Source organism: Stylophora pistillata, chromosome 1, assembly GCF_964205215.1.
Source record: "Stylophora pistillata chromosome 1, jaStyPist1.2, whole genome shotgun sequence".
Classification (NCBI taxonomy): domain Eukaryota; kingdom Metazoa; phylum Cnidaria; class Anthozoa; order Scleractinia; family Pocilloporidae; genus Stylophora; species Stylophora pistillata.
Genome location: NC_142519.1, coordinates 3,985,001 through 4,012,500, shown reverse-complemented (window position 1 = coordinate 4,012,500; position 27,500 = coordinate 3,985,001). Strand labels below are relative to the sequence as shown.

The 27,500-nt window shown below is 39.1% G+C and overlaps 3 protein-coding genes, 1 long non-coding RNA gene and 2 pseudogenes across 4 annotated transcripts in view; 5 read left to right on the top strand and 1 right to left on the bottom strand.

The window, feature by feature from the left end:
- Window positions 1-3,016, top strand: part of LOC148740895 (uncharacterized) — an 8,459-nt gene extending 5,443 nt beyond the window's left edge. Inside the window, exon 2 of the mRNA XM_088730855.1 lies at window positions 2,964-3,016. Within this exon, the coding sequence (XP_088586981.1) occupies window positions 2,964-3,016 (53 nt within the window). The remainder of the gene's footprint in view (window positions 1-2,963) is intronic.
- Window positions 1-27,500, top strand: part of LOC148740890 (uncharacterized) — a 244,651-nt gene that overhangs the window by 196,231 nt on the left and 20,920 nt on the right. The window lies entirely within an intron of this gene.
- LOC148740894 (uncharacterized) lies at window positions 4,987-6,419 on the top strand (annotated as a pseudogene).
- On the top strand, window positions 7,204-8,575 carry LOC148740893 (uncharacterized). Its single transcript, XM_088754536.1, has one exon. The coding sequence runs from the start codon at window positions 7,226-7,228 to the stop codon at window positions 8,513-8,515; it is 1,290 nt and encodes a 429-aa protein (XP_088610662.1). The 5' UTR covers window positions 7,204-7,225; the 3' UTR covers window positions 8,516-8,575.
- LOC148740892 (uncharacterized) lies at window positions 12,307-23,772 on the bottom strand (annotated as a pseudogene).
- Window positions 26,749-27,500, top strand: part of LOC148740891 (uncharacterized) — an 874-nt gene continuing 122 nt past the window's right edge. Inside the window, exons 1-2 of the long non-coding RNA XR_015994977.1 lie at window positions 26,749-26,930; window positions 27,257-27,500. The exon at window positions 27,257-27,500 is cut by the window's right edge and continues 122 nt beyond it. This is a non-coding gene — a long non-coding RNA (uncharacterized LOC148740891). The remainder of the gene's footprint in view (window positions 26,931-27,256) is intronic.

The window sequence follows — 27,500 nt, the reverse complement described above, 5'->3', positions numbered from 1 at the left end:
TCCCTTTTGCATGCAAGCGAGTTTTGAGAACGGACCCACTTCGTCTTAAATTTTGGCTGTTCTGAAGTCGCCGACAGCAAAAACAGATTTTATCGGTTTTCTCCAAATTAAAGCGGCCTTTCTGAAAACAAACTACCTCATGTTTAGTTACTTACCAATAGCTATCTATGGGCAAAATCAGCTGAAAAAAAATTTTTGGTTGTGGCCGCGAAATTTCAGTTTTGCTCGATTTTTATAGGCATTGGCTTTTAAAATAGAAAAAATCATCTTTATTCATAATCATGGATGACCCTTTGGTATATGATATTTTCATGAGAACGTCCTTATTTTTCTTTAATTCTTTCATAAAACTCGAAATAGAGGGAGCTTCCTTAATGCGATCTGAAAGAGAGTTCCAAGCTATAGCTACCCTATGCTTAAAAGATAGTCTTCCCATTTCCGTTTTTAGTCTTGTGATATTTATATTTAAAGTCTTTCATAGATTGTATCATCCTCAGAGACCCAGGGGCTGAGTCGATTTCAAGTTAGGGCATGAAGAGCCCCAGGGGAGATTGTCTTACAAGACTAGTTCCAAACAGTCGCAGTCGTTCTGCCATCTGATTGGTGCCAGAAAATCTTTCTGTTTTTCTGCCCAATCAGAGTGAAGTGTGCTTTAGAGTCTTTTCGTGTGTTTTAACACGGACATATACTAGTAGCTCAGTTGCTCGCTATGTTTGTTTGGACCTTGCGACGGAGATTTGCTTGAGGTGAAAAGTTTCAGTCTCAGCACACAATGTATGAGAAGTTGATCAGATTGTCCGCGAAAATCTTACCGGAAATTATACAGAATACTTTCGTAGGTATCACTAGAGAACGTGTTTTAAAGTTTGCGAGGTTTGTATAAAACACGATGGTTGCTGTCATTGATATGTCGCTTTAAACGGTAAAGGAGATTTTTAAGCTTAAATCTTTCTAGATTTTTTGCATAATTTCCTGTGACTGAAACTTTGCCAATCTCATGAAGTTATTTCGTCCCACGGGCCACGCAGGTATGTCGAGCAACTGGCGCATTCGCCTACGTAGCTCTCTCTTTCTGTGCGCGCCAAAATCTAATCTTAGTAGTAAAGACAATACGGCCAAGTTTGCAGAGAACGTCGAGTTCGTGGACGACCTCCAGCAAGTGCCAAGAGAAAGCTTAGTTGTGTTTCCGGTCAGCTAATTAAAATCTGAACAAAAACTTATTAACGAGAACATCGCGAGAAGGAGAGATGTTTTTGGGCAGTTACCGAAGGGCTTTGGAAAGAGTTTAATCTTTCAACTGCTGCCTAGAGTGTTGAAATTCTCGAGCTAGGAAGGCCGCGGATTCTCTTCTTGTCCCTTGGTCATTGTCATTTCACCTCTTCTGTCGATTGTTTAACACCAAGTTAAATACCTTTGATCATTGGGAATCGATCCGATGCTGTTTTCAATGGGAAAAACGAAACCAAAGACCAAGAAATATTGGATGGAAAGGGCGGGTTTACTTTATTGCAGATGTCAGCTTAGTAGAACAGGATCATCTACCCACATCTAATAAGCAAAAGTTTCCACGCTCAGCTTTTCTTTTTTTTCAAGCGAAGATGAGATTAGATTTTGGCACGCACGGAAAGTTGCGCAAGAACCAGTTGCTCGACATACCTGCGTGGCCCGTGCGACGAAATAACTTCCCGGGATTGGCAAAGTTTCAGTCACAGGAAATTATGCAAAAATCTAGAAAGATTTAAGCCTAAATCTTGTTTAACGTTTAAAGCGACGTATCAATGACTGCAACCATCGTGTTGTGTACAAACCTCGCAAACTTTAAAACACGTTCTCTAGTGATACCTGCGAAAGTATTCAGTATAATTTCCGGTAAGATTTTCGCGGACATAATCGATTTCTCTTACATTGTGCGCTGAGACTGAAACTTTTCACCTCAAGCAACTCTTCGTCGCACGGTCCAATCAAACATAGCGAGCAACTGAGCTACCAGTATATGTCCGTGTTAAAACACACGAAAAGACTCTAAAGCACACTTCACTCTGATTGGGCAGACAAACACAAAGATTTTCTGGCACCAATCAGATGGCAGAACGACTGCGACCGTTTGGAACTAGTCTTGTAAGACAATGTCCCCAGGGGCTCTTCATGCCCTAACTTGAAATCGACTCAGCCCCTGGGTCTCCGAGGATGAGATTGTATCTGTGTTCCTGCTTCGATGCTAAGTTATTAAGGTAGTCATTATAGAGACCATGATATGATTTATAAGTTATGGATAGTATCCTTTTCGTGTAAAAATAGGAAGTAGGGGACCATCTTCTAAGCTTACACATGTCGTTCAAATTAGTGTCCCTTGGAAGATTACGGATTAACCTTGCAGCTCGCAGGTGGACGCGCTCCATTTCTTCCATCAAGACCGATAAGCATGAGCCCCATACAGCAATCCCATACCATACAGCCGGACAGATGGAATGATAGTCTTGAAATAAATAGTCTCTAGAGTAGACTTAGTGGGGATTTGGTAGCGTAAGCCGGCGACAGGTTTGCTGGGGTCTCGCATTGATGATTAGTGCCAGACCCTCGGCAAACCTCCTCCCGACTAGTATCAAATCTTCTCGTGGGTGGAGAAACACGCTATTTGAAGCGCTTATTATGAGGGCCTGGTACCCAGGCCATTGACCAATGAAATGCTGAATTGTAGTCCCACTTATTGTGTTTATTTTCTCGTTTTGTGGCTCGTTTTATTATTTTTATACACATATGATTTATATTCAGAGAGATATTCTCTAATTATGATGGTGTAAATAGTTTGTATTTAATGAATAACATTTTGAAGATAGGCGTTTGAATAACATGTAAAAAAAACTTAAGCGCTTGCCAAACGCAAATAAAGTCGAGTTTTAATGTTATTCTGGTTGTGATACAATCGAATAGTCTTTTTTTTTTCTTGTTTTTTCATGCCTTAGCTTCATTTACTGTTGATACAATTATCAATACTTGGCAAAGTCATTATCTTTAAAAAGTTCCAACTTTTATTCAAAAAATAAAGAAGCCTTGAATGTACTCTCTTCTGTTGTAAAGCACGCAAGAAGCGGCTAGAGCACGCAAGAAGTGTAGTTTTCTAGCGAACGAAGAAAACGCACGTGCGGCTGGTAGCGCTATTAAGGAGGAGCTGCTCACAAGCTAAGACAGATACGTGCTTAGATTTTTCTGAGCTAAACCATTCCACGCTAAGCCAGTCTATAGCTATTTACGTGATAGCAGCTTTTTTTCTGAACTAATGTGGCGTCGAAGTTAATACAGGATGCACCGTTTATTCTTTTCTGCGATTTGCACCACCCATTGGGAAGAAACGTGCGGAACCTAATTTTACAAGGAAACAAATTTAATCTAAATTTTTGAGCCTGGTCGGCACCTGGTTCAAAATTGTTAAACACATATGCACCTATTTGAGATATATCTTAAAAATGAGGTTTTTGCTATAGCATCAGGGCCTTATCAAGCTTCTCCATCGTTTTCCTGTGTGATATTTGTATAATTATGTCCTCTGAAATAAATCATTGGAATAAAGAGTCAACCATTGATAATTCACAAAAATAATTAATAATGAAAGAAGCAATGGCCTTATATGATGAATTAAACAAAAGTAATATATGAAGTTAGAACTGAAGCACAAGAAGGAACAGACAGTCATAAATGTCGACAGATGGATGGACAGACAAGCAAGCGGATGGATGACTATATTTACGAATGGATGGATACTAATGGCTACTAATGTATTCATGGTGGGAGTTGGAAATAAATGGTTTACCAGAAGGACTGACAGGGTGACAGAACAGTCCATGAAAGAATGTATTGAATCATCGATCAAAAAAAGTTGAAGGAGCAAAAAGAGGACAGATAGAGTTTTAAGCAAGGTGATAGTGAATGGAAGAAATGGAAATTTTGTAAATACAACCATTAATTACCTTCACTTCTCGCAAAAAATTCTTCAGCTGTTGGTCGATCTGTGAAAAGGCAGGTCTCATCATAGGATTTCTTTCCAACAAGAACTCATCAGCACATATCTAAAAATTCAGTGCAGTACTAGTTAACGGTTTTTTCTTGAAGCTGACATTATCAACATCTGGATTGATTGTGTCACGTGGAAAGAGGTGTAAAGGGGGATTTTGAACTCATGACAATGATTATTGGAAAGATCACTGATTTGCCGAGTGTAACATTTGATATGCAAATGATTTTTAAATCATGACGACTCATTCCATGCATCACTACGATTTTCAACAAGAACAAGTGAATGTCAGAGGATCTTACAAGACTTGCCTCGAGGAGTAAAATCCTTCTCAACTATTTCTGAAATATGGCAAGATAGCTTTCCATTATTTGAAGCGTTCTACAAAGTTAACAATCGTCCAATTCATTTTCTATCGGCATTATTTAATGGATAATTACTGAGGCATATGGCATTATGAGAAATATTGCAGCCAGCTGCAATATTTCTCATCATGCCATGTGTCGAAGTAATTATCGATTGTAATTATTGATCCCCATGAAATCCTATTTTTCTGTGTCTGTATGTGTGATAATTGTGATGCTTATTGCTATTGCTCTTTGTTGTGATGAATATATCTTAGATTTTAATTGTGCAGAGGGTTGTTATTGTGGCTCGTTGTTATAGTTGTTCAAAGCAGTTTTCATGATGGAATTAATTCGTGCAAGGAGTGTAACACTGCTAATTTGCATACAGAGAATTCAGTCATTTTACTCAGTGCGAACTTGGGTTTAGGAAGAGGATGGATTCGTCGGAAGACGAAGAATTATTTATTACACAGACCTCTACGAAGGCAGATATCTCAGCAGAAATAGAAGGTAATGTAGTGTAACGTTTGGACATCTCTGTCAGTGCTTTAATTCTTTATCGACTTCTAAATGCGGCGTTTCCATTTTCTTTTTTAAATAGAGCAAAGATTTAGAACGCCAATAGGCCATTTTACAGTTGTGTACTTAGTTGCCAAGCCTTTGATTCAGAGTGAGGCTGAAGGTGACCTTGTTGTGATAGAGACCAGCATCAGCTTAGCATGATAACAAAGGGGTTTACATTTGAAAGGCAGCAAGGTTTGTATCATAACAAGGTCAATCCTAGCCTTACTCCCATTCAAAGGCTTGGCAACCAAGCACACAACTGTAAAATGGACTATTACAGCTTCAGAATGCGAGAAATTTGACAAAAGTTGGGTTTCAGACGCCAGCCGCCGGAAATGGGCGTGAGTTTTGAAAGTCTTTGAGGAGTGGAAGAAGCAGAGAAATGAAGCGGTTTTGAAACAAGATTACAGTGGCGAGGCGGTAATTAAACAAGATATAGACGAGATGTCCGACGAGATGTTGGACTTTACATTGGTTCGTTTTGTTGCAGAAGTGAGAAAGGAAGATGGCCAAGAGTATCATGGAAAGACTCTATTTGAAATTTTGAGTAGCATTCAAATCTATTTACGTGTGCAATGTATGCGAAATATAACTTTGATCGACAAGAAAGGTTGTACATTTAGAAATCTGAATTCTGCTTTAAACTTTGTAATGAAAGAAAGAGCACGGCCAGGTATAGGAGTAGATATTAACCAGGAAAATTTGATAACACAGGAACAAGAAAACTATTTGTGGGAACATGGTTTTCTAGGTAGTGAAAATGCAGAATTACTTCGCGATACGTTGGTTTGCATTGGGTTTTAGGCGTTCAGTTTGCTCAGAAGGCTGGGCAAGAACACAGAAACTTGAGACTGATAAATTCACAGTTGTATCTACAGTGTGACGAATTTGGGCGTGAATTTCTGCAATATACCGAGGATATCATTAAGACAAATAATGGGGGATTGAGCCATTTAAGTATCAAAATGAGAGTTGTTCGAGCATATATAGAATTTGACAAATTTTAAGCGATGCCCGGTTGAGCAGTGTAAAAATACTTGTCTCACGTAATGAAGTCAGCGACAACGCATTTTATTTGCGCGCTTTTCCAAAGCCAAATGGAGAAATATGGTATTACAAAAATGCAGCAGGGAGAGAAACTTTAGGAAATGTTGTAAAGAAAATTATGAAAAAGCGCAGTTCGATGGGCACTACACTAATGACTCTCTCAGGCGTTCTTGTGCTACATGGTTGTATGATGGTGGCGTTTCAGAACAACTTATCCAAGAAACGACTGGTCATCGGTCTTCCGATGGTGTCAGAGCATATAAGTGTACCTCATCGGCACTCCTAAGGGAAGCAAGCGAAGTTTTGCAGGGTTCTCTTTAAAAAAAAAAGGCTGTAATTGATGTAGAGAAAAAGGACAAAAACGGTGCTGGGGAAAATTACACTGCACGAGAGGTTAAAGTGGTAAGTCCGGAAAAATGTGATCAAGAGGGTAGTAACCAGTCAGTAGTTGTTAGCACTAATTCCACTAGAATTGTTATTTTCTAGAATTAAACTGATGAATATAATACTTCTTAATGCAATAGATTGTGCTCCATTCTATCAGTCTCCTTGATTGTATTAATTTTCAATGTTTGAAAGTTTTAGTTGATTAAAGTGGGACTTCGAAACAAAAAATTAAGTTGCAATGAACGAGAGTTAAACGCAAACGGTAATGTTGAAAATGTGGTAAGCTATCAGTTTTGGTGCGCTTTATACATTAAATTTCCTAAAACAAGCTGCAATATTTTTAATAATTGTAATCTGCACACTGCAATATTTTTAATACTGCAGCCTGGACACTGCAATATTTTTAATGTTGGAGCATGCTTAGTTAGCGCGTTTAATTATCTTACCCCTGATAATTTCCCTGCTAACAAAAAGGACCGCCTCCGTTTTCCTTATACAGTTGTTTTATCATCTTGGAGACTACAATTGTTGATATAATGCAGAGAAAGAACAATAGAATTTCATGGGGATCAGTAATTATACAAGATTTTTAAGCTTACAGTTCTTCCGAGCATTGGTCGGGACAAGGCATTCCGTATCCTGTAGCCAGTTGACTCACTAAGGCAATTGGTGATGAGATGTCTGGGTATGGCAACTCCCCTGTTTGGTAGAAAGAAGACCATCATAATTTAAACAATTCAGTTGTAGAGACAAGGATCTAAGACAAGGAGTATTTCAACAGTAAGTTTTAGGACAAATAGAGATTCGTAAAGACTTATTTTGCTCATTTACAAATACAAAATCAAGCGCAGCTCGGAGACAATCGGCTCGCATGATGGCGTGCGGACGTGTATCTGAAGGCTCCACGAATTCCGCCGAATTTGTTGCCACTGAACCTTCTTCATCTCCCTTAAACCAATATCTACATTGGGACGACAAACAAAGTCTATTCAAGTGGAAAGGGAGCCTAACACAACTTCAGGAATTTTGTTCGAAAGTCCTAAATTTGGAAGTTTCTGCAACCGCGAGTCCCTCTGAAAGGTCTAGTTCTTTGAAGTCGAAGACAATCACGCTGGTTTTATTTAACAGTACCGGTACCCTTCAAGTCCAAGGTCCGGATACAAAAGCAATGAAAGCCAAACTGAAGAAGCTACTCCAGATACCAGCTGATGACGACTCAGTTATTCTCGTGAATGAAGAAGCTTCTACTCCGGCGTTTAACAAGAATGCCAAATCAGTACAAGAGGAGTTGGACTGTCTGAAATCTGAAGTGCTGAACATATGGGCTCATATAAAAGAGAAACCTAATGAGGAAGACCTGAGATCCGAAAATTCTCGACTTAGGGAGATAATTCTATCTTTGAAGGAAGAGAATAAAAAGTTAGTCCAAGAACGCGATTCTTTAAGTTTTGCATTGCAAATCGTATCCAGAGAAGCAGCTACTCAATGCCGTTCACTGAGTAACACCTCTAACGAACATACCATTGTCCAAAATATGGATGAGTCAACACCTTGCGCCAACAAAGAACAAGGCTTCATTGTGAAATCAAAGAACAAAAGAAAGAAATCGAAAGGTAAAGGAGGTCCTAATAACACCCTGACAGGAAAAGAATCCGAACCCGAAAAACAACCAAAAGAGCGCACAACCCTGCTCATAGGAGATTCGATGATCTCAAGAATACCTGAAAAAGATCTGGGAAAAGCAGTTGGCCACAGGGTTATAGTCAAGCCTTTCTCGGGCGCTACGACAATGGCCATGAATCACTATCTCAAGCCAAATCTGGAATCTTCGCCCAATGAAGTGATTTTACACATTGGGACTAATGATCTTAAAACCAGGGAACCAAAGGCTGTTGCGGAATCGATTGTGGATCTCGCGAGACAGATCGAGAGCACCTGCGATACTACAGTTACGCTGTCGGAGCTTGTATGCAGAAAAGATAAGCTGGAACAGGCAGTGAAAACAGCCAACAAGCATCTAAAGAAGTTCTGCCATCAAAATGGATGGAAATTAATCCATCATGAGAACATATCTCATAGTGGACTCAACAAAGGTGGACTGCACTTAAATTTTAAAGGTAATGAGCAGTTTTATAATAATTTTAAATCGCACCTAGAATGAGATAATGTGCTGTCCGTCAATGCCGTGCGGGATCAATTAAACAACCAAAAGGCCGAAAAATCTGTCTCAATATTGCCTCCTTTGCGCGGTTTTAGAATGGCATCACTCAATATTAATCAATTAATTACTCATATAGACGAATTAAGAATCATATTAGCAAATAATGATATCGATATTGTTTCCATAAATGAAACGAAACTGAACGAGAGTATTCGAGATCAAGAAGTTCATATTCCGGGATACGAAATAGTTCGCCGCGATAGACTAACAAAATGCGGCGGAGGGGTATGCTTCTATGTAAAAACTTCAATCAACTTTACAGTACGAAATGACGTACACATGGATACACTAGAAAATCTTTGCTTGGAAATCCATAAGCCAAATTCAAAATCTTTTGTGATTGTTACTTGGTACAGACCACCTGACTCTCCTATTGGCATTTTTTCACCTTTTGAATCCCTAATTGGGAGATTGGATAGTGAAAATGTAGAATTTTTTGTACTGGGAGACATGAACTGTGACATGATCACGACTCGATATGACAATAACACATCCAAATTAAGGAGTATTGCTGATGTCTACGGACTCGAGCAGCTTATCTCTGAACCGACGAGGATAACACCCACCTCATCAACTCTAATTGATTTAATCTATACCAACTGCTCGGATAAGATTGCATGTTCGGGAGTTTGTCATATCGGAATAAGTGATCATAGCATGGTGTATGTATATAGAAAACTTTCCCTGAATGGGATGTCTAACGGACATAATTCTATTACATACAGAAATTTCCGAAATTTCGATCGCCAAAAGTTTCGTTATGATATTCTATCTCAATGTTGGGATAATGTATACGAGTCTTCCAACCCAAACGTGATGTGGCAGCAATGGAAATGTACATTTCTGGCTATCGCTGACAAACATGCCCCACTGAAAACGATGCGCGTTCGTTCACGGAGTTCTCTGTGGATTACCTCTGAATTGAAAGACCTTATGCATAATAGAGACGTTTTAAAAATCAAAGCTGGCAAGACAAATGATCCTAACGATTGGGCATTATTTAAGAAACAAAGAAATATAGTCAATAAGCAAATACGCTCAGCTAAGCAAGCTTATTACCAAAATAGTTTTAATAAGCAAACCGGCGACTCCCGAAAGACCTGGCAGACTATAAACGAGCTAACTTCTCGAAAATCTGGGAAAACGCCAGTGGCGTCACTAAAAGTGAACGGATTAACGATAACTAATCCGCTGGAGCTATCAAACGAATTCAATAACCACTTTGCTAATATTGGTCCAAAACTTGCCAGTGAGATAAATTGTGATAGTGGTAGCTATCAAAGATATCTTACCGCAACAGATAAACGGTTTAAGCTCCAACCCACCAATCCAACTAAAGTATTTTCACTTTTAAATAAACTAGACAAGTCAAAGGCAACAGGCCTTGACAAAATATCTGCTAGGCTTATCAGGGAATGTGCTGATCTCATTTGTGTGCCGATATGTGATATTTTCAATCAATCTATTAGCCAAGGGACGTTCCCAGACGACTGGAAATATGCAAGGATTACCCCTCTTTATAAACAAGGTGACCGCGGTGATGCTAACAATTACCGCCCAATATCGGTGATTCCAATAATGGCGAAGGTGTTTGAAAGGATAGTTTATGAACAGTTATATGCCTATTTGGAAGAGCACGATATTTTATGTCAAAACCAATCAGGGTTTCGTGCTAATCATTCAACTGTAACAGCTTTGTTGGAAGCGACAGATTCTTGGGCATATAATATTGATAACGAGAAAATCAATGGAGTCATTTTTCTAGATTTGAAAAAAGCTTTTGACACTGTTGATCATCAGATCCTTCTATCGAAACTAAACTATTATGGTATACATGGAAAATCTTTCAGATGGTTTCAGTCATATTTGGAAAACCGAACACAAAAATGCTGTCAACGGGTCGCTGTCCAGTAGCTACTCGTTGACTTGCGGCGTCCCTCAAGGGACCATTCTCGGTCCATTATTGTTCTTATTCTATATCAACGATCTTCCAAATTGCTTATCAAATTGTAAACCGAGAATGTATGCCGATGACACGCACCTCACATATGCGGGAAGCAATCTTGAGAACGTTCAGTTTTGTCTAAATGAAGACCTAGAAAACGTCTTCAACTGGCTACAAGCGAACAAACTCACGTTGAACATGACTAAAACTGAATTCATGCTAATAGGGTCGAGGCAGAGACTGAATACTCTCACAGCTTCACCAACAATTAGAATGAACAATACTCAAGTGAGCCAGGTTTCAGCTACAAAATCGCTTGGTGTAATAATAGACGATAAACTCGATTGGCATGGTCACATCGAAAAACTAACGAAAAAGATCGCCTCTGGTATCGGGGCCCTAAAGCGAATTAGGCACCTGATCCCAGCATCAACCTTACATCTCATCTACCAAGCTTTAGTAAAACCTCACTTTGATTACTGTGACATTGTTTGGGGTAGCTGTGGGAAAACGCTACGAGACAAACTGCAGAAATTGCAGAATAGAGCAGCCCGTGTGTTGACATTCTCTAACTATGATGCTGATGCAACTGAGCTACTCGAGTTTTTAGGGTAGAAAAATCTTGCACGCCAGCAGGAAATCCATAAAGCCACCATGATGTTTAGATGTTTGCACGGGCTAGCTCCAAGGTATCTATATTCAAAGTTTACGTGGCGTGACTCTGCTTATGACCTCAGGGACTCTGAAAATAAGCTTAATGTTCCACTACCGCGCACTAATTATTACAGAAAAAGCTTTAGCTACAATGGCGCCACATTATGGCACAGTTTACCACGCGATATAAGGAACACAGAGTCTCTGGGGTTATTTAAACGTAAGATCAATGACATTTTTTAAGTCTAACGCACGGCATTCACGGAAAACAGGTTTAGTGTTATAGTATGTAGTTTTAATTTTAAATATCTTAGCGTATGTGATATGTATTTTTATAGGCTGATGAATTGATCGTGTCTAAATAAAGATTACAATACAATACAATACAATACAATACAAAAAAAAGAAATGTAGCACGAATAAAATGTTTAGTAGCCGTACGGCGGGCCACTGATCTTGTTTAATTTCGACTGACTGGCAATACGCATCTTTCTAAATGAAGATGCTTGTTTCTATATAGTTACCTTAACAGAGGAGCCTTCCTAGCTTTGGGCTGCTTTATGGATTGGAATCTCATGACGAGAACATGATTTCTAGTTCATAGAGTGCTCCACATAATATCACACGACACTTATATGCACATGGAGACGAGCAAACAACGTAAAATGAAGCCCTGCAGGGGCGGATATAGGAAGTTAGGATAGGGGGGTCCTAAATGTTGTTCAGAATAGACTGTTGGACTCTTTTGAGGAAAATTACTTCTCCCCCACACCCCTCACACCCCCTCCCACCAATCGCGGTTGCACGTTATAATTCCCTAGCCGTTTATCGTTTACTTGGATTCATTACAAAAATAAGCCCGTTAAAAAGTGATATACGATCCTGTCGATGTAAGCATTTCAGTCTCAAAGTTGTAAGCGTCAGCTCTGATAGGGGTTCTGGATCCCCCCCCCCCCCCAGGCCCTTCCCCTGGATCCACCACTGCCCTGATATAACCATGGTAATGCTCCAGGGAAAATAGCAGAGCGGCAGGCAAATGACATTTTTGGAAATCCTTTGTGCTAAGCAATACCTCCGGCCGGGCTACAAGTCAAGAGACAGCTATCTCACACCATTAGAATACAAAATGAACTTACACATCACTCATGGATGTAAAATGCAGATCTCGCAGAGATTCTAAAGACGACCATTTCCACGGAACCTTGCCCTGTTGAAAAGACAGATTCATGTGAGCAAGGTCCTGTTTGTAGTAGAGTCAATGCCGTTTGAGACTTGAAAGAGGCTGACTCATGAAATAGAAGGATGTAGAGTACGTGTATGCGACTTCTATTCCAACATTAAGATATATAACACCTTTTAATTTTTGTAGATCACCAGTAAAATCCAATGGGGTAGTTATCTTGGCCGTCATTATTGTTATCATCATCATTATTGTTGTCATTATTATCAGTACAAATATTATAAGAAAATTGATTACCTGACTCGTGAATTCTGTGTTAAATTGCAATTGAAAACCGTCGCACTCATCCCTTCGCGATTCGTGCGATATAAATAAATAATAAATAATTTAGCAAAGGACATTCCACTGGGTGGCTCTTCTTGTCCACTGTTTCCAGATCGAATCGGAATTTGGAATGTTGGTTTTTGCGGAGGGAGGAAAACCGGAGGACCCGGAGAAAAACCTTCGGAACAAGGACGAGAACCAACAACAAACTCAACCCACATGTGACACCAGGTCCGGGAATCGAACCCGGGCCACAGTGGTAGGAGGCGAGTGTTCTCACCACTGCGCCATCCTGCTCCACTCCAGTTATCGGTTTTGGCATGCAATTTAACGCGGAATTCCCTCGTCAGGTAATAAATTTTCCTTGAATCGCATCATTGAATAAAAATAGGAAAGCAAGAGAACAGCAATAATATTGTTTGTTTTCATCCTGAGCGCGCGCCCCAGAAACTTGACATCCCTCGTTGTTTTTCTAAAAGATTATGGCTGTAGGTGGATTTTGAACCCGGGTTGGCGTTAACTGTTACCTCAGAGATTGTTTTTTTCTGGGCCGTGTTCACTGGATTTTCTCGCTTTCGCGTTGTCGCGAGTGAAAGAGGTTTTTCATGCCTATCCAAGAATTTATAGTTCAGTTCAAAACAAGGAAGAACCTCAGGCTCAGTTTGAAAAACGCTTTTTTTAGGTTTTTTTGGCTCTTTAAAAGGTGAAAATGGTTTTGAAAACATTTTGAATTGGCTTAGAAACCAAACTTTTGTAACTTTGTAGTTGTTCTGCTCACGTAGATGCGAAACAATATCACTTAGCCTCGTTTTCAACCCGCAATTCTACGCTAAATACCTCGCTTCCTTAACCAATCAGAATGCAAGACTGTATTCAATGATGCGATTCTAACCATAATTAATTAAGTAAACACAATACAAAGTTCGTTGGGAGGGTAATAATTCAGTTTGTTCCATTAAACTATGAAAGAGCATCAATTAAAATGCACTTTAGTTTGTTGATTTTTCTGTTTAGTCGTTGAAAGTGATTGTAAAGCGTACTTACGTTGGAGGTTGGGGTGTATATACCACCTCGGATATGTTCCTAGCCAATCCAAAGTCTCCAACTTTAGCCACCAAGTTGGCATCAACTAAAATATTCCTCGCTGCCAGATCGCGATGAACGAACTGTGAGAGAAGACAATTTATAAATCTTTAGCTAAGCAGACAATGATTGAGTGGTGGCTTATATCAAACTGCAAAAGACCCCCAACGTGTCCTTCACAAACTCGAACTGTCAGCGTTATATTTGGAGCTGTTTATAATCACTTGAGAGCGGCCATCTAATGTGGAAGGTAAACAAAGTTACCTCAACATTTCTACGCACGGTCAATGGGTCTTACCTTTCTCTCTTCTAAGTGCTGCATTCCCGCGGCAGTTTGAAATGCAATTGTAACCAGCTGTCGGTCATTAAGCTTACAGAAGACGTTATGATAATTGTTTTTTTCCCCTGGAGCCCTCTTGGCCTTTAAAAGATTTTCCAGACTGCCACCATGAATCAATTCAGTGACCACAAGAACATTTCCTATAGAAAAAAGAGCAAACACCTGATGAAAACTTAACAAGAGCAAGTGATTGGACATTATTTGTCCCTGGAGTTGATCAAAAGGGTGAATCCGTCGGTAAAAATAGGTTAAGTGGGTGCCATAAAAAAGCAAGAAACAAATTCCATATGAATCTCCCAGCACTTACCCCAGCATCAAATGGTTTCCGATCAAGAAGCACAGATTTTTGGCATGACGCGTATTAAGTCTACTAATTTTCCTTTAATCATAACATCAGCATATGCACCGTTCGAACTGATCTTACACACGGATGAAACGTTACCTTATTGGGCCGTCAATTACCAAGTGAAGATGCCTATCTCTAAGAAGTTGCATCGTCGAAAACTGACTTACCTCCCTCTATCCGCGTACCAATCAAAGTAACAATATTGGGATGTTTCCCAACATGCTTCAAGGTCTTTATCTCATTAGGCAGGGTTTCTGTGGCAATGGCACTATGGTCTACAGTGGCATGGAGAAAAACACCAATGGGACTTCTTAAATTGCTTGGCTGTGGTAAAAAGAAATGATGAAGGAGCTGAAAAGTAGCGAGGCTGCAGAGAGCGCTCAGAAGGGACAAAAGCAGACTTTATGGGTGTTTCTGGCAAAGGGAAAAATGACGAAAAAGTAAGATGGGGCATAGCTCCCAGAAAGAAAAATCAATTCAGCGGTATACCATTGGACTTAGGAATTAACAATTTGACATTTTGATGTCGTGTATGTACCTTTTAGCTTTTTAACAGCTAAATCTGTCATGTTTCCATCTTTCCCACCATACCGACCTTTGTAGACGATTCCAAATTCGCCTTCTCCCAGTAGTTCATCGAATACTTCAAGATTTTCCAAGTTTTTGCATCCTTCTACGCTCTCTTGAGACGATATCTTTCGTTGTTCTTCGACACCCAGGTCAACACAATTATCAGCTGTCAAAATATCAGCACCAACAATCTTCTCACCTGAATCTAATCTCTCTTGACCTCTTTCTTCTATGTCTTGCATCGTATCATCCTGCTCGCTTCCGTCTAGAAGCTCTCTCTCCCCTACTCCATCCCCCACTAACGGGCGCCTTTCTTCGGGGTTTTTGATGGTTTGGGTATTGGGCGACCAGTCGTTTTCAAGGTCCTGTATCCCGTTTGGCAAATGATTGCCTTTTTATAAATACACTTTTGTCGCACGTTTTCTGCCCTGTCATTTAATTGAAGGCAAAAGGCAATTATGATATACATCTTTCATTACGGTGACCTTCAAATTTGACAATTTGAATCCTTCCGCATACATTGTTTATAAGACTAAAATGGAGGAAAGGAGAATGGTCCAAAAGTCAAGTCCTTGTAGTAACCGTCTTTAAGATCCATGTTTTTTCCCTTTTATCAAAAAAATATTTAATCTATGTTTAAAAAAGCCACTCCTGGTTGGCTCCTTCCGAAGCTATTATTTGCAATTCACTCATATTTTCCATAGTCTTCCGTCTCTACTCCCGTTATGAAAAGCTGGCTGCGTTTCGTTCGGTCGTCTAAAATAACACTTGCTCTGTAGTTGGACTGTAAAAGATATGAAGCATTGATTTTAATCCAATGGATTGTTGGCCTCGGGAAGCCCTTAGCAGTGCAGCTAAAGGTAGCATTGGAACCGATCGAGACACTTTGGTTCTTTCGACCTTCAATAATCTCAGGATGGACCTCTGCAAGATAACAACGAAACCCTAGTTGATGATAATAATATGATAAAAATTAAGGTGAAAAAGAAGAAAATGAAGAGGCAGAAGAAGAACGAAAAAGTGAAGAAGATGAAACAGGTTTTTGAAAATCAAGGCTCTCGCGATTTTTCTCTAGAAGTCAAGTCCTTGCAGTAAGCGTCTTTAAGATCCTTATTTTCTTCCTTTTCTCAAAAAATATCCGACCTATGTTTAAGAAAGCCACTCCTGGCTGGCTTTTTCTAAAGCCATTCTTTGCAATGCACTGATATTTGCCAGAATCTTCCATCTCTACTCCTGTAATCAACACCTGGCTGCGATTCGTTGGTCTGTCTGGAATGACTCTTGCTCTGGGGTTGGTTTGTAAAATATCTGTGGCATTGTCCTTAATCCAATGGATGGTTGACCTCAGAAGACCCTTAGCAGTGCAGCTAAAAGTAACACTGGAACTGATCAATACACTTTGATTCGTTGGACCTTCAACGATCTCAGGAATATAGGCATCTGCAAATTGATATAAAAATAATTTATTTGGATGCATGTGACGCTATGAGTTGTCTCATCTCACTTGCGGCCGTTCTCGAGGATGTCAGGGGCCAAACCTCGTTTGACATCCGAAAGAACGGTCTCAAAGAGGACTACACTGGGGAATTTAATGACGAGAAGGCTGAGGAGTGCGACACCCACCTTCACATTATAGATCTGTAGAATATCTGTTATTATATAGAGATATGTTAAGGTTGCTTACATGGGATCTCTATTTTAAATGATTTCCTTGTGCAGTGTTTTTCGTAACCATTGCCAGCTTGGCATGTGTGGTTGCCAAAGTTGTCGACTGTCAGATTAAGCACCAATGGGCATTCCAATTTTTCTTTTGCAGCTGGCCTCGAATTCTGGTGGCATGTAGCTCCAATGACTTCTCTATCCTGTGGATCGTACCACTCGATATACTCGACCCGTCTATCCAAATATACGTTATCTTCTCTTCTCCGCTCCGCCTTACAAGTCAGAGTAACGGAAGCGTCTACGAGGAAGGTTTTGTTTTCTGGACTTGAAGACATTACGACAACGGGTCTAACTGTGTTAGAGAGATTGATAATAAATAATAATAAAAAAAAAACCGATTATACATTTTTCTCTTTCTGTAGCCTAGCGAAGCTAAAATTTATAAATAAACCGCAGCTATTTTACTTTCCTTTTTAAAATTGCCCCTATAATATGCGGAGGAAAAAATGGGTAGTCAGTTGCTTTCTGGACTTGAAGAGATGTCCACAACGGGTCGTACTGGGTTAGACAAATTGATAATAAGTGATAATAATAGAAAAAAATTATTAATAATCAATCTTTTTCTAGCCTGTCTAACGATACGAAAGATAAATCTATCTTTTTTTTATTTATTATTTATTTTATTCATTTCTTTGTCACTCGCACACACAGAAAAATAAATTACAGTTGTTCACAACAATCTAGAATAATAACTATAATAAGATCATTATACAACAATCTATACTTAATCCACATAAAATTACAATTTAGGGGCATTTATAAAAAGTGTAAAAGCCCAGCAGAAGCTAGAAGCTTATCAAACCTGGGTTCCTCACACGATGTAGAAGATAGATTTGCCAATTACGGACGGGCGAGTTTAATTTAGTTCTCTGTTAATGAGGAATTTTTTAGACGAAGTCTTAAAGGTGGAGAAACTGTAAGATAGGGTAAAATCGTGAGGTAAGGAATTCCAAAACCTTTGGACATTGGTCCATGATCGTAAACTGCTTGAGATTAGTTCTCCAATAGTGTGTACGGTAATTTATATTCAGTACTCTGTGTATTGTACGTATGAATTTGATGATGGGTAGAAAAGAGAGTGTGAAAAGCATTAGGAAGGAGGTTATTATGATGGGAATACAAAAAACAAGCTACAAGGAAAGCATTAATGTTATAAATATCAAGGATATTAAGATTGTAGAATAAGGGCGCAATACGAGCTAGGTATTCGGCTCCACTTATAATTCTGACCAGACATCTCTGCAAGAGGAAAATCCTGTTTAAATTAGAAGGACAAATTGAGGACCATAGGGTATTACAATAGCAGAGATAAGGATACACTAGAGTATGGTATAATGTTAGTAACGATTTTGAAGAAAGAAAGAAACGAGAATTACTTATTATTCTAATGGTTTTCGACATCTTTTTAGTGATTTGGGATATATGTTGCTTCCACGAGAGATGCTGATCAACAATAACTCCAAGAAACTTTGTTACCTCAACCTGCTTGATGTCAAGAGTAATGCTATCATTAACAACAGTACGTTTTTGCTTTGGGCGAAAAGAATGTAATTAGTTTTTGCAATATTAAGTGATAGTTTATTAGCATTAGGCCAGCATATTATCTTCCGTATTTCACAATTCGTGACGGATATGGTCTGGTTGGGATCTTTATGAGAGTGAAAAGGACTAGTATCATCAGCAAATAAAAGAGTTTTTACTATATCTGATCAGTGCATTTGGGAGGTCATTAATATAGGTTATAAACAACAGGAGGCCCAAGAATGAACCTTGCGGGACTCCATATGTAAAACGTTCCAGTCGTGAACGAGTTGAACCAAATTGCACAAACTGTTGTCTGTTTTTTCAAAACATAGCTGGAGATCCAGTCGAGGGTTTGTCCTCTTATTGCATAGTGATGAAGCCTTTTGAGCAGTAGATGGTGATCAATAGATGGTGACCAATAAAAATCTGGCTCTAGAGAGATCAAGAGAACCTCCAACAGTTGTTTCTTTGTTGTCTATAGAAGAAGCGATGTTATTTACCCATTGAATTAACGCTAAAGAGGTGGAGTGATGTCTACGAAGACCAAACTGGTTATTGTACAAAATAATGGAGATTGGCCTATAATTTTCTTTCCTTTCTGGATCACCAGATTTGAATATGGGAAGAACTTTCGCTATTTTAAGGGTGTTTGGAAAACACACACTCTCTAAAGACAGGTTAATAATCTTTGTTAAGAGCTCAACAATAATGTCAATCGTGAGTTTTTTTAATTCACGTGGGAAGGTTATCAAGTCCAGGGGCTTTACCAATTGCGAAGGTCTGGACTAATTCTTTAAGTTCTTCAATAACGAGCGGTCGAAACTCTAAGAAAGTAATCACATGAACCGGAACTTAAAGAGAAATTAGATTCAGGGTCAAGGTCAGTGCATTTGTCAGAATGTCGCATGTATTCCATAGGATTGAAGCAGGTGTTTTCTAAGCGATCTGTGTCGAAATTAACGGTGCCAACCTCATTTTCGGAAATTATGAGATGAAATGATTCATCAACTGGTTGATTAAATGGAAAAACTCCACTCATACGATCATAGCATAGCCAGTTTAAAGGGTTAGTAGGATAAGTGGAATTTGTACAGTAGGTACAGGTATACATACACATTTGAAGTTTGGTTGAGTGTCATTACGGACACGAAACTAAAAATAATATTTTGTAGTAATGAACTTAGCTTGATTGTTAACTGATGAGAGGTTCTAGGTCGCTCATAGATTGCAAGGTAATTAATAGTGTCATCTGTAGAGAATCCAATTTGTGAGTATTTGACTTTTCTCCTGGCTCACTTCTCTCCTGGTTCTTAAGAGCAAATGTGGCCAAAAATCAAACATTTTCAAAATATGCTGGCAACAGCCGAAAAATCGATTCGGCTCATATTCTCAAGTTAGGTAGGCCTCATGGTGAAACAAAGCACTGCATACTTCGTTTGGCTGAATATCGATTAATAACTCTATTTCACCCAAATGCCGCTTTTGAAGCTCAAAGTTTCAGAAGAACTCGGAGCGTCGCGCCATGAATCGAAAACACTTGGACCAATAAAAGGTACCAAATCTTGAAAAACGACATCAATACATATGTTGACAGCGAGTTGATAAATTCTTGATCATTTATTTACACGACCTAATTGAATTTATCCGACCTTCTTCTAAGAAGATTAAAAGTAGGTCAAAAGTAACCTGTTATTTAACTATGTGCTATATAAAATAATCGAATGAAAATCTGTCTTTTAGAAGGCAAAGTGTGGTTCTTTTCGAGCTCCAAATGATGTTTTGGGGAAATGATTCAGTGCGATTTTATTAAATTTCAAAGTTGAATAAAATGAGCTGATTTGACGATGCAGTCAGTTATTCGAAAATGTACACATTTACGCGCAAACTCCATTGTTTCGCATTTTATATCCAAGCTACAGCTTATTTAACATAATATCATCTTTCCGTCTATATTGCTGTACCACAAAAGGGGATTGCAGTCCTGACCTTGTTACATTGCTCCCATAATAGCGATATATCTTGGCAGGATAGTCAGCACCTCTTGATAATGATTGTTTACAAAGCGTATCTCAGGGTTTCTCTCTTTCCCTTTTGTTGAAAACGAGACTGTAATTACTTCACGTAAGAGATCTTTTTCTAAATATAAGTCTTTGACTAAACCGCGAACCAAATGTTGGCGAAATGTTGCTAGTTCAGAATTATGTTTCTCGTGTGCGCAATAACGCTAATTAATTCAAAATTATGGTCCACAGAAATCGACAACTCCACAAAAATACAACTTTGGACTGTGAAGCACGTGGCTATAGGAACTAAGGTCGAGTGTTACATAAAGGAAACAGGAGCAAACAATTATTTAACTCCGATCCTTGCTGAGTTCATATTTTTATTTTGTAAATTATATTTAGGTTGATAAAGCTCATTTTAGGACAAAAAGAACGAAAGATAAACCTAGTTCGGTGATTAAAACCTCTGCTTGCTACAATACTACTGTATTTTACTGTTGATAAGTTTTCAACTTGCCTGCACTCTTACTAAATTTTCTTCTGTTGACGGTATGTAATATTCAAAATGAATTACAGTCAAACCTACCAAATGAAACTCAGAGGGGTGTTTCTATCGTTAATCGCTAAAGCCACACTGAATATCCATAGAAACACTTGGTGCTTACTTTGTGTAAGAAGGAACCGGTCGAGATGACAATTGCCTCGAGTAGAGGTAAGGATTTTGAATAATTTACAAGTATTTTTCAAGACGCTGAAAAATTAAATCGTATTTGTTTCCTCTTCCCTACTATTTTAATCTCTGTTGATTGTTTGATTAATTAATTACAGAAATTACCTTGAAACTGGCATTTTCGTTCACTAATAAAATGAATTGCAGAGAAAAGATGTGAACTCTGCAACAGCATTGCATGTCGTTCTCCTCATAAGGATATCTGCTGCTCGTTCAAAACTATAGCAAGAGTACACTGTGACTTCGACAGACGATCCAGAAGACGGGAAACAGTAATTATACCTCTTCTTACCTGTTCAAGGCGGACTGAGAGCCATTCCGCTAGTCTTGGATTTTACGGGCCAGAAGACGAAGTTGACCTAGTTCTTAGCCGAGCAGCCATATTTTCTTCTCCTGCTGACAAACATTCCATGACAATTTGTCCCTCGCTTAATGCAAAGGTTGGCTTGGGGTGAACGAGAGGCTCTAGTTCGAGGCGCAGAGTTCCTTCTGATATATCTAAATCTAAATCTAAATATCGTTATGTCGGCAAAATCGTTTAGGACATCACGCCAACTCTAAGATAATAATAAGTGAAGCTATACTAAATATACAACACTATTGAAAATTATTAAAAACTATTTAAAACTACCGATGAATAAATTTAAGTCAGTTTGCTTTTAAAAATACGGAGGGATTGACTGGAAACAGTTTCTTTTGGGAGTTTGTTCCATTCAGTTATTGTCCTGGGGAAAAAGGAAAATCTAAAAATATCTTTATGTCCTTTCGGTACAATAAATGTAAAATCATGGCTTCCTCGGGTTCTCTTTTCTTTGTTTGTTATCAAATAATCCCCCCAATCCCCATCTAGGAGGCCGTGGCACATCTTGTACATAGTGGAGAGCCTTGCATGTCTTCTCATTGTTTCAAGTGTGTCCCACTGTAGGTCTTGCAGCATTTCCGTCACGCTCGTTGTTCGATCGTAATTTCCAGGGACAAAGCGAGCTGCTTTCCGCTGTACCCTTTCTAGAGCGACTCTATCTTTCTGGTAATGTGGGTCCCATGCGCTACAGGCATACTGGAGTTTTGGCCTCACAAGTGTCATATACACGGTTTCTTTCACTGACTTTGGACAATTCCACAGGTTTCGCTTGATAAGTCCCAGGACCTTATTTGCTCTAGATGTGATTGTTTCAATGTGTGGTGACCACCTCATTTTGTTATCGAGCATTACCCCCAGATAAGGGTGAGTTTCCACTTCTTCTGGGATTTGTCCACAGAATACGTATTCTCGCTTTGTTGCATCTCTCTTGGTTGTAAAACACATGATCTTACACTTTGAAGGATTAAATTCCATCTTCCACGTTTGTTGCCAGTCTTCTAATCTAAACAGGTCCTCTTGGAGATCGGCTGTGTCTTTATCACAACAAATTGTCCCATATAACAATGCATCATCAGCAAAAAGTCTAACAGTAGATTTAAGAGTATCAGGTAAGTCATTTATATACATTAAGAACAGTAGCGGTCCTAAGACTGTTCCTTGGGTAACACCAGATGTCGTAACTACAGGGGCAGATGATGCCCCCTCAATTACCACTGATTGGGTACGCTGTGTTAGGAACGATTCAAACCAGTTAAGTAGTGGGCCACGAATTCCGTAGTAATCAAGTTTCTTCAAGAGTCGGCGATGGGGAACTTTGTGGAATGCTTTTGAAAAATCAAGGATTGCGGAGTGAATTGATTTGTTAGACTGGATAGCACTTGCTATGTCATGAGTGGTACATATGAGCTGTGTTTCTGTTGATCGTTTCGCTCTAAAGCCATGTTGACAATCAGTGAGCACCCTATATCGTGAAAGATGCTTCATAACATGGCTATGTACAACATGCTCAAGTACCTTTGATGCAATGCAGGTAAGTGACACGGGCCTATAATTTGAAGGATCCGATTTCTTTCCTTTCTTGTGAATAGCGCATACGTTGGCGTGTTTCCATTGGATAGGCACAGTTCCGGTATGAATACAACCTTGATATATGTCAGTAAGGACCTGTGATATTTCATAGGCATTTTCCTTTAAAAACCAGGGTGGAATTCCATCCGGGCCATACGCTTTATTTACCTTCAACTCACTAAGTTGCTTTTCAACTCCACGGGTTGTGATTTTTATTGTTCCAATAGTCGGGATAGGGCTTTCGCCAAGGTCTGGGATATTCTCTGATTCTTCGTTGTTGAAAACACTAGAGAACTGGCTATTTAGCACTTCGGCCTTAGCTCTCGGTTCGATAAACACTTCATTTCTAACTTTGAGGTCCTGGGTATCTGTACCCTCTCTTCCTAGTTTTTTGATGTGTGACCAAAAAGCCTTTGGGTTTTGTTTAATGGAATCACCCAGAAAGTCAGAAAGATGATTGTTCCTGGACTCATTCAAGTTCTTATGTAATTGCTTCCTGAATAATTTAAATTTATTCCAATCGGATTGGCTTTCAGATTTCTTCGCTCTGTTGTATAGCCTTTGCTTTTTCCTTGTCTGTCTTCTCAAGCTACGATTAAACTACGGTAGGTTATAGCGTGAGGTAGTAAACTTGTGTGGTATACAGGAATCCATAATTCCTGTGAGTCTTTGTTGAAATATACTCCACTTTGTGTCTACGGATTCGTTCTTCACTTCTACAAAGTCGTTCGCAAAGTCTTGTAATTCTTTCTTTATACGGGTGGTATCTGCCCTTTTCCTCATATAAATCTTGCATCTCACTGGCTTTTTCTTTCTACATGCCAGGTTCACTTCAAAAAGAACCATGTCGTGATCGCTTATTCCCAGGATTACCCTAACATTGTTAATGATATTGACATTATTTGTCAACACAAGATCGAGAATGTTATCATCTCTAGTAGGTTCCTTTACTAGTTGGGTAAGTCCATGTTCATCGATGATTTCAAGTAACTGTTCAGAATTGAAGGAGCAATTTGTCAGTTTAAGGTCGTTCCATTTAAGGTCCGGGGCGTTGAAATCTCCCGCCCCGATTACATTGCTAGTATTTAATCTATCGCTTAATTTGAGTAAAGATGAGTCAAATTCATGTAGACTGTTTATATCGGTCTTATTTGGGCGGTAGAAGGAAGCGAAGAATAGAGATTTTGATCTTTATTTTGGATCTGACATTGGGTCCAAATAATCTCACAGTCCGTATTCAAATCATCACGATGAGTAACGATAATGTCTTTCTTCACTGCTTGGAAAACGCCACCATGGTTGTCAGATATGCGGTCTTTTCGATAGATGTTATAATTATCTGGAAAGATTTCGCTGTTCTCAATATCTGGGTATAGCCAGGACTCATTGCCGAGAATTATATCTGGTTTGTATTGATTGACGATTGCAGCAATATCGACGACTTTGTTCTTGATGCTTTGACAATTTACGGTAAGGCAAGTCAATTTGCATTTTGTATGCTTTTGATTTTTCCTTAAGGTCTGCTCACATTCTTGACATTATTGCGACTTCTTTGGGCCTGGGTTTGCTTCTATGTCTCCACAGCGTATAAGAGAAGGACAAAAGCAGGCACAAAAATTTATATAATATAACCAAGGGCGGCGAGATCGTTTGCTTCGCTTGGCGTAGATAATGAGACAGGCTTTGTTGTTTTTGTGCTCCTCAGGGACGAAAGGAGCTTTGTTGTTTGTTTCTCTTGGAGTATCGTACACGCTCAAACATATGCAAATATCCCATGTGCTGGAGTTTTGATGATCCCAACTTGAAAGAAAGCACGGCAAGAAACATTCATTCGCAGAGCCATGGTAGAGACTTTCTTCCTTCAGGTAATCCAAGACGAAGCTCTGGGTGCTTACACACCTTTGTACATCGTCAAATTCCCTAGGAGGTCTTAATTTGAGTAGAAAACAGGAAAATAAGACGGAGCGCAAGAGAACGTGACTGGTTGGCATAACGGTCATTTGTTTTATATCAAACCACACTCAATAATATATCGCCATATGATGTATTGTATGGCTTTGGACTTCTATAAGAAGTAGTCATTCACTTCTTAAATCTATTATCTTGGAAAAAAAGATTTAAGGAGATAGGCACAACATGGGTTTGTTTACTTTCTTTTTTCTGGTTAAATCTAGATGTCAATCTTTTCCCGATGGGCGTGAACATTCTGGTCTGACCAGACAACAGGCTTATGTTTTTCTTTTCATTACGCATCAGCCACGCTCTATAATATTTCGTCATATAATGCATTGATGGCTTTGGGCCCGACCATATCTGAGGGGGATAGATCACTACTTGACTACCTTCTTGGGCAAGAATACTAAATAACTAACTAGTTGAGTTGATTTTTAAAAGCCACTGTCTCCAAAATGCCGGCAAGTATTTGATGTAGGTATACCGACTCGCACTCGAGTCTGCTGTGTCAGCTGGTGCAATGATTACTCGAAGCGTTTCTTGAGTTCCGAGATACAGAGAAATGGTTTTATTTCCAGATGTGAGCTTTTTTGGGACCGCTGCCGGGAAAAGGTGGGTGTGAAAAATGTGAACGTGCTACGGGAAAAGGTGGGTGTGAAAAATGTGAACGTGCTACCTGGGTCGTAGTCTTTCCACCGGCACGAGTAACTTAACAATGCACAGTAGTCTCTGGAGAAGAAGTAGTAGAAATATAAAGTTGTTGAACGTTGGCTTGTACAAACATTTTAGCGAAAGTTGTGGTTTTCCAGGTTTGAACCTTATAAAACTTCCTTTAAATAAACAAATATTCAAACACTACACTTTTCTTTGTCGCACATCTGCAGTGATGTATGATGGGCTATGCCCTTTGCAGATCTTTCGCTCTTTTTTTGTCCTAGAATGAGCTTTATCCCCCGAAGTACCATGAAACTTTCAATTATGATACATTAAATTATGATCGGAGTTAGATAATTGTTTGCTCCTGTTTCGTATATATAACAAACGACCTTAGTTCCTGTAGCCACGTGCTTCATTGTCCAATGTTTTATTTTTGCGTTTTATTTCAGTGAACCTCATTTTGAATTAAATAGCGTTATTCTGCAGGCGAGAAACATGTTTCTGAACTAGCAATATTCCGCTTACATTTGGTTCACGGTTCGGTTGTAGACTTATATTTAAACAAAGATCTCTTACGCGAAGTATTTCAACGAAATGGGAATAGAGAAACCCCGAGATATGCTTTGTAAACAATCATTATCAGGATGTGTTGACTATCCTGCCAAGTTCTATTGCTATTGCAATTAAGAGAGCAATGCAACAATTTTAGGACTGCAATCCCCTTATATGGACGGTAAGATGATATTATAGAAAAATTCACTGCCTGACGAGTGAATTCCACGTTAAATTTCACGCGAAAAACCGATATCGCACTCATCGCTTTTTTCGCGTGAAATTTAACGTGGAATTCACTCGTCAGGCAGTGAATTTTTCTTGAATCGCATAACTGAATAAAAATAAGAAAACAAGAAATGAAAACGGCAATGTTATTGTTTGTTTTTATTCCGTACGCGCGCCCTTAAGAAAGCCATTTTAAAGTCAACTGTCAGAACTGTCATCGTTAAGGGAATGGAAAGCAAGGTAAGTCGCTCACGTTTGAACCGTCGACAATTTTAATTGTACCTCGTGTTTTTTTCTTGAATCACATAGCTAAAGCCACCAAATCACTGGGCGAAACCAGACGTTTTGTATTTTTGGGCGCCACGCCAGTGCGCAAACAATGGAAACCCTTTCAAAGTCAGGTGTCAATATCTAGCGAATGTAGCGAACAAGATATTAGAGAGCTTTAGATTCGAGTACGAGAACGAGTACGAGTACGAGTTTACTAGCGTGCTCACATTGCGCATGCGTAGCTCTCCGTGACACTGTCACGGAAGCGGGAAACTCGTCGTCCGCGGCTCGTCGACAACGAGATTTTGACCAGAAGTCGTCCTCCAGAGAACGAGTTTCGAAAGGTTAGTATTTTGTATTTTAAACTTACCCTAGTCGTTTTCTAAGTCAGCAAAAGCAAACTTAAAGCCGTATACAGAGGTTTTATCGAATTGAATGTTATTACAAACCCTGATTCCATTCGTTTTTGATACGTTTTGGCCGACCTATTTTCACGAAATTCTGAGATCCACACACGTAAACAACATATCGCCAGTCGAATAAATTTAAATTGAAAAATGAGGGCCTTAAAAAGCATTTTCACCCTTTGAATATTAACCATGCATGAGAGATATAAACAGTGAATTGTTGTGATTTTGTTGACACTTTCCCGACTTTCTTCAATTCGTAGCGATGGCGAAACGAAAACTTTTTATTTGGAAAGGAAACACGAAACTATGCTTCTCAGAGAAGTAGTGGTTGAAGAGCCTCGCAAGTACTGACCAGATTCAAAAGAGAGAGGTATATCTTGGAAAAAAATCGCCGAACACTATGATAAAACCTTGAACACTGAAACATTTTATTAGCTTCTCATTAATTATTGTCAAAAAAGTAATACCATTATATTTATGAAATGAAAACTAAGGAGGAGTTTG

Coding starts and splice junctions, on each gene's coding strand:
- LOC148740893 (XM_088754536.1), top strand. CDS start 7,226: ATGATGGCGTGCGGACGTGTATCTGAAGGCTCCACGAATTCCGCCGAA.